This window comes from Bison bison, unplaced genomic scaffold, assembly GCF_000754665.1.
Source record: "Bison bison bison isolate TAMUID 2011002044 unplaced genomic scaffold, Bison_UMD1.0 scf7180017864163, whole genome shotgun sequence".
In the NCBI taxonomy this organism is placed as follows: domain Eukaryota; kingdom Metazoa; phylum Chordata; class Mammalia; order Artiodactyla; family Bovidae; genus Bison; species Bison bison.
The window spans coordinates 212,038-219,834 of NW_011494735.1; the positions used below are offsets into that span (position 1 = coordinate 212,038).

Below are 7,797 nucleotides of genomic sequence, written 5' to 3' on the forward strand. Positions count from 1 at the left end.
AGTCTTTCCCATTCTGTTGGTTTCCTCTATTTCTTTGCATTGATTGCTGAAGAAGGCTTTCTTATCTCTCCTTGCTATTCTTTGGAACTCTGCATTCAGATGCTTATAACTCTCCTTTTCTCCTTTGCTTTTCGCTTCTCTTCTTTTCACAGCTATTTGTAAGGCCTCCCCAGACAGCTATTTTGCTTTTTTGCATTTCGTTTCCATGGGGATGGTCTTGATCCCTGTCTCCTGTACAATGTCACGAACCTCAGTCCATAGTTCATCAGGCACTCTACCAGTTCTAGGCCCTTAAATCTATTTCTCACTTCCACTGTATAATCATAAAGGATTTGATTTAGGTCATACCCAAATGCTCTAGTGGTTTTCCCTACTTTCTTCAATTTAAGTCTGAATTTGGCAATAAGGAGTTCATGATCTGAGCCACAATCAGCTCCCGGTCTTGTTTTTGCTGACTGTATAGAGCTTCTCCATCTTTGGCTGCAAAGAATATAATCAATCTGATTTCGGTGTTGACCATCTGGGAATGTCCATATGTAGAATCTTCTCTTGTGTTGCTGGAAGAGGGTGTTTGCTATGACGAATGTGTTCTCTTGGCAAAACTCTATTAGCCTTTACCCTGCTTCATTCTGTATTCCAAGGCCAAATTTGCCTGTTATCCCAGTTGTTTCTTGACTTCCTACTTTTGCATTCCAGTCCCCTATAATGAAAAGGACATCTTTTTTGGGTGTTAGTTCTAAAAGGTCTTGGAGGTCTGCATAGAACCTTTCAACTTCAGCTTCTTCAGCATTACTGATTGGGGCATAGACTTGGATTACTATGATATTAAATGGTTTGCCTTGGGAATGCACAGAGGACTGTGTAAATTTCTAGCTCTCTAGGAAGAAACCTTCCTTATGACATTAATCTCTAATCAATTTTTACAAATAAATGGTCTCCAAACACATTTTCAGCAAAGCATTATGTTTAAAATATAAGACCATCTATATTCTATAGGTGCTTGTATGTCAGAATTAAGAGTCTGAAATCAAACTACCAGTGTGGTGGTTTGAACTATGACTTTGGGCAAGTTACTTCCTCTTTTAATGAAACAGTGTTCTCATTTTAAAGTAGAGATGATAACAGGAAGTACTGATATTTCATAGAATTATTAGGAAGATTAAAGATATGACACACTGTTAGGCAGTTAGAACAGTGTTCCACACATTTTAATGCTAGTTTTAAATTGACTACTATATATCTGTCTCACACCTTCCATTGTTAAATCATAACTAAGGATTATTTGCCTGTATATGTGTATATATATATATATATATATATGCACATGTACCTTTATGGATTTTGCTTATAATATTTAACACTAGTAGAATAGTTATTTAAGATGACAACACCTTTGAAAGCCATTTAATATCTGAATTTGCAGTTAACAGGAAACTTTATTTTTAATGAAATTAAGTAAAAATATTCCCAAATACCTGAAACTACAGAAATTTTCACCAAAAATGTCATTCAAACATAACTGAAATATAATTTCAAAATTAACAGTGTCTTAGCAACATAACCCCCAAAGCAAGTGAAATTTTAAAAGTTAAAGTGACAGCCAGTACAATCTCATTTGATTATAATAATGTAACCATTAATTACTCTTAAATTGTTTCTATGCAACAACACATTAAATTAAAATAAAAGTTTAAAAGTCCAAACAACAACTTAGGTCTTTTGTCTAATAAAAATCAAACATTCATAGATTTTTAAACATTAAGCTTAGTAGGTTTAGAAATCAGTTACATTTATATGTCTAAGTTAAAACCAAGTTTCTGAAAGTTCTGTTTCAGCTCATGTGGTTTTTAAAATTAAAATAATAAACTTACTGTGGGAGATGTAAAATTGCTTCTGGGACACACGTGAATCTGTTTTGAGATAATTTTAGGCTTGTGATAGAAGAAGGCAAAAAAGGCATAGTAGCTAAGAGAAAATAAAGGTGAGTTAATGGACATTTTAATCACTTTAACTAGATTTCTACCAGATTCCACACTAAGACAGCTATCAGTGATCTGACATGAAATTTAATTTCCATTCTTACCCTGACAATAAAAAGTTCTACTTCTAAAATTAGTTAATACTACCACAAAATATTAAAATAATACACCATAATTATAAGAATCTTCTAACTTGAAAGCTCTACAAGTGTCTAAATATAAACTCTTCTAACGTCTGCACAAAGGAAAAATCGTTAGAATATTCATTTCAAAGTATGTGTGATATTAATGTGACATAAACTATGCATGCGTGCAGCGTGCTAAGTAGCTTTCGTCGTATCCTACTCTTTGCAATCCTATGGAGTGTAGTCGGCTAGGCTTCTGTGTCCTTGGAATTCTTCAGGCAAAAATAATGGAGTGGGTTGCCATGCCCTCCTCCAGGGAATCTTCCCAACCCAGAGATCGAACCCATGTCTCTTATGTCTCCTGCATTGGCAGGTGGGTTCTTTACCACTAGCAACACCTGGGAAGCCATATATATATTATATGTTAATTCAAATTACTGAAGTAAGTTTAAAAAACCATTTTGGAATAATTTACTAATCCACAGCATGATATAAAAATTCTCTTTAACACCATCTTATAAAGAATATTCTATGGAATAATTATGAAAATGAAATTGAAAGTGAGAGTTGCTCAGTCGTGTCTGACTCTGTGACCCCCATGAAATGTAGCCTGCCAGGCTCCTCTGTCCATGGCATTTTCCGCAAGAATACTGGAATGGGTTGCCATTCCTTTCTCCGAGATATCTTCCTGACCCAGGAATCGAACCCAGGTCTCCTGCACTGCAGGCAGATTCTTTACCATCTGAGCCACCAGGAAAGTCCATTGAATAATTATGGATGTTACTTAATAAAAGTATTCTTTGATCATATGATCTTCAGAGAATGGGGAAACATTAGGCAAAATAAAGTGAAATATCTCAAAGCTGTCAACACCCAGGTCTCCCGCATTACAGGTAGATTATTGTCTGACCCACCAGGAAAGTCACACCAAAGCTGTCAACATTTTAACGTATTTTATGAATTTCCAAAGGGAAATACAGTATTAAAACAAGGTACCTCCAAGGAATAAAATTCTATGGAACATAATTTTGAAAACTAAGTAAATCACACTGCCTGTTTTGTCATCTGTAAAAGTGCACCTAAATCGGATGAAGTCTGAAATTGTTTCGCGATCTGAAAATCTGTGGTTCTGTGAAAGTGGTTTGAGAAATTATTTCTTAGCATTTTCAAGGTTAATAATATGGGTTATCCTTTATCAAGAAAATCTTCAAGGGTCAAAATGTTCTAGGACATTACTAGAAGCTGTCTTCCTAAGAAGCAGAAACTTACATGCTATACCTTACCTATTTCCCAAACGTATTTGTAGCAAAATAAATTAGTATAATTGAAGTAATTCTCCACTTAGGAATTAAGAGTCTTTGGGTTCAGAGATTCTTGAGCTTTCTCATTCTATATGAGACAGACTCATAAAATCAAAGAACTGAAACTTCATTTCACAGAGGAATTTTTAATGGTTAGGGTTCTACTGAGGTTATCACCTCCATAGGGTGTTTTTCCAAATAGAAGGCCATTTCTACAACTATTAAATTTGTGTCGTGCAAAGAAAGCAGATTCCTGAAACAACTAATAAATTAATTTATGTTCCTGAACATTTCACACAAAAATCTCAGTACTTCAATTTCCTCAATTAGTCAAACAGAGATCATACTTGTCCCACCCTATAGGATTTTTGTGAGATTCAGCTGAGATGACATATTGACCATATGCTAGCTTTAGGGACCCTCGGATGCTCTTTTTTCTAGATCTAATTAAATGCAACAAACACAGACACTTCCGTATTTCCACAATTTAGATCGGATCCCCTTGAGGTATCCTCGTAGCATCTCGAAACTTATCATCATAGCACTTAGCATAATACACAATTACATTCATTTGTTCCATCATTACTTACTGTCTGTCTTCTGAACTTAACTACATGTTCTTTAAGGACAGAGTCTGAATTGCTTTGCTCATTAGTGAGTGAATAATTCTATACCCAGTTTCAGGCTCATGGTAAGAACATGGTCAATATTCAAGAGGGTGAAAGGAAGGGAAAGAGAAGGAAAGTAATTTTATGTAAATTAATATGGATTTCATTGTTAGTAGTTTCTCAAAAATGTATAAAAATAAAATATTTTAAAGTAAGTAGTCAAACTATATTCTTCTATTTAATAGAATTAAAAATTATTTTACCAAATCAGGTATAGAATAGGCATGTGGGTGGCAAGGTATGTATGTATGGCCTCCATTAAGGAAGCTAAAATAGGGGGAAAGTTCCCATTTATTACCATAGAAGTATTTTGTTCCTCAATATTAGAATTTGCAGACAGGCTAAAGTGAACATAAATCTCGGCTGTCTCACATGCTAAGAGAACATAGAGTACTCCAGGATTTTTAACAAAAGTGGCAATCATATAGTCCATGATTATAATACTTTGAACAGAGCAAGAGCTCAATGAATATACATTAAGCTAACTAATTTGAAATGATTAATGATCTAAATGATTAATTTGATTCCTAAAAAATAATAATAGCACATATACTCCAGAAAACTGTTAAACAAATTTCAGTAGGAAATCCAGTATTCCTGCTTCAACCATCTCAGGCAGCCATATTGAAATTTTAGTATAACCACAGAACCACAGATTAGTGACTACTTGTACTCCAAGATACTGCAGTCTTGGGCTTCCCTGGTGGCTCAGTGGGAAAGAATCTGCTTGCAGTGCAGGAGACCCAGGTTCAATCCCTAGGTTGGGAAGATCCCCCTGGGTTGAGGAGGGAATGCCAACCCACTCCAGTATTTTTGCCTAGAGAATCCCTTGGACAGAGGAGCCCGGCAGGCTACAGTCCATGAGGTCACAAAGAGTTGGACACAACTGAGCGACTAACACTTTTCATTAGATATTGACATTTAGCCTATGACAATAACAGCATGTTAAATAGCATAATATAATTTTTAATATTTTAGAATTTAAAAACTAGACTAATTTTTAGAGCAGCTTTAGGTTTACAGAAAAATTGAGAGGAAAATACAAAGTTCTCCCATATTTACCGTTTCCCCTCACCACCAGCAGCCCACACACATACATCTTTTCCCCATTATGAACACCTAGAATAGAATGTGCTGTTCTTAGTTGCTCAGTCGTGTCCAACTCTTTGCAACCCCATGAACTGTAGCCCACCAGGATCCTCTGCCCATGGGGTTTCTCCAGGCAGGAATACTACAGTGGGTTGCCATGCCCTCCTCCAGGGAATCTTCCCAAACCCAGGGACTGAGCCCAGGTCTCCCACATTGCAGGCAGATTCTTTACCATCTGAGCCACCAGGGAAGCCCTAAAGTAGAATAGTTTGGTATATTTGTTATAACTGATGGGCCAATATTATTAAGTAAAGTCCACAGTTTACAACAGAGTTCACTCTTCGTTTCCAATAGAGTTTACTCTTTGACAGGGCTTCCCTGGTAGCTGAGCTGGTAAAGAATCCACCCGCAATGTAGGAGCTGCTGCTGCTACTGCTGCTAAGTTGCTTCAGTCATGTCCGACTCTGTGCGACCCCAGAGACGGCAGCCCACCAGGCTCCCCCGTCCCTGGGATTCTCCAGGCAAGAATACTGGAGTGGGTTGCCATTTCCTTCTCCAATGCATGAAAGTGAAAAGTGAAAGTGAAGTCGCTCAGTCGTGTCTGACTCTTAGCGACCCCATGGACTGCAGCCTACCAGGCTCCTCCATCCATGGGATTTTTCCAGGCAAGGAGACTCTGGTTCAATTCCTGGGTTGGAAAGATTCCCCTGAAGAAGGGACAGCCCATCCACTCAAGTAACTTGGGTTTCCCTGGTGGCTCAGATGGTAAAGAATCTACCCACAAAGCAGGAGACCTGGGTTCAATCCCTGGGTTGGGAGGAGCCCCTGGAGAAGGGAACAGCTACCCACTCCAGTATTCTTGCCTGGAGAATTCTATGGACAGCCAACACTCTCTCCCTCACTCCAAGGTCCTGGAAATTTCTGGTTGCTAGCTTTGCCTTTCCCAAAATGTCATACAGTTAAAATTATACAGTGTGTCATCTTTTCAGATTGGCTTCCTTAACTTAGCAATATGCATTTAAGTTCCCTCCACATTTCACGGCTTGACAGCTCATTTCTTTTTATCACCAACCTGCAAACTTTATATTTCAAACTCTAGCATAATATTTAACTGAAACACCACCTTTAAATCCCCATCTAAAATGCTCATACGAGGCTCATGTGATTACTTTTATTTGTTCCATTTGACCCATATAACACTCAAAATAACTGGAAAGAGAAGTCTCATAAAAAGCACTTACCAAGAAAATTCATTTTGGCACTTAAAATCTCCACTTTAAGACAAGTCTCAAGGAAGTCCTCTGATAAAGATGAAATGTGGTTTTTACTAAGGTTTAAAATCTTCAGTTCCTTCAGGCTCAAAGGGGAACATATTTCTGATATTTTATTTCTAGTCATAAGAGACAAAGTGAGGATTAAATTACATAAATTCACAGGCTTTGAAGAAAAACAGTCAACCAGCTTCAAAAAATAGCATCAAAGCACATTTATTAACTTTTAAATTAATTGTAAAAATTTAAGTCAACTGATAGAAGCTATATTATGAATTGTCTCAGTTGTTTATCACTTTACCATGTAAAACTCATTACTATGGAAACAATGTCACCGTGTGTCAACCTTATGAAACTTCAGTGTGAGACAACCCTTTTGTCTTCAATGAACTCCATGCTTACCCTTCTAAAATGAGCTGTTCCAATTTCTCTACCACATCACCAAGGTTCGCAGGAAGAGAAGATATCTGATTATACGACAAGTTAAACTGTTTCAAGGTCGGACACTTCACAGCAGGGTCCAAAACTACCGAGGGTCCAATGTCATTTCGGGAGACATCAAGGTTAGCAATACAATTCATTTTCAACAAGTAAGTGGGAAGCGATGTAAATTTATTACTATGCAGATCCAAATGTGTTAAACATTTCAGAGTCTGAAAAGACAACATTGTTAAATTTTTAAATGAACCATCTGAAAAACTTAAAATCTAGCTAATATTTCTGTCTTCCATACCTCTGGTAACTACAACCATTAAGACTTTTTCAAAAAAATTGAAAATACAATCGACAAGATAACTTCAGTATACTCACTAGTCCTATCTGCTCTCCTATAAGATGGGTAAAGACAGGAAAAATATTAATAGGTGGACAGTCAAAAGCAGGCTCACAAAATAAGGTTTAGAGTTTAATTCGCTTTTGTGGTAAATTATTCTTGCAATGAGTAAAATGGAAGAATAATAATAGGCTCCAACAAATACTTGAACAAATAACTTAATGAATAAGCAGTACAACATAATCCTGGGAATATATTTTTCTCTAGCTTTTACATATTGCTTAACATTTTAATATAAGTAAGATATAACCATAAAGTAGTCATGTATATAGTACATGTGTTATTTCACAAACCCCTCTTTCAAATGAAATATTTTGTTTTAAAAGTCTATTTTCTATTTTTAATATATTATATAGTTATTATATTACTAATAATTATATATTTGTTATATTTCTAATGTCTATACTCTATCATTTATTATATCCTTATATATTAATTATATATTTAGGCATCATAAATATATTATAAATTATATATAATCTTATAAATTTGTACTATAGACAATTATTTTACAAACTATGCATAATATATG

General features: G+C 35.9%; 1 protein-coding gene across 3 annotated transcripts in view; it reads right to left on the reverse strand.

Annotated features, from left to right (window-relative positions):
* The window catches only part of LRRK2 (leucine-rich repeat kinase 2), a 207,764-nt gene that overhangs the window by 110,008 nt on the left and 89,959 nt on the right, over positions 1-7,797 (reverse strand). For all 3 annotated transcript variants that reach the window (XM_010841504.1, XM_010841503.1, XM_010841505.1), the window contains 3 exons: positions 6,836-7,086; positions 6,404-6,552; positions 1,872-1,965 (listed from right to left, as the gene is read on the reverse strand). In XM_010841504.1, coding sequence (XP_010839806.1) covers positions 1,872-1,965; positions 6,404-6,552; positions 6,836-7,086 — 494 coding nt within the window. The remainder of the gene's footprint in view (positions 1-1,871; positions 1,966-6,403; positions 6,553-6,835; positions 7,087-7,797) is intronic.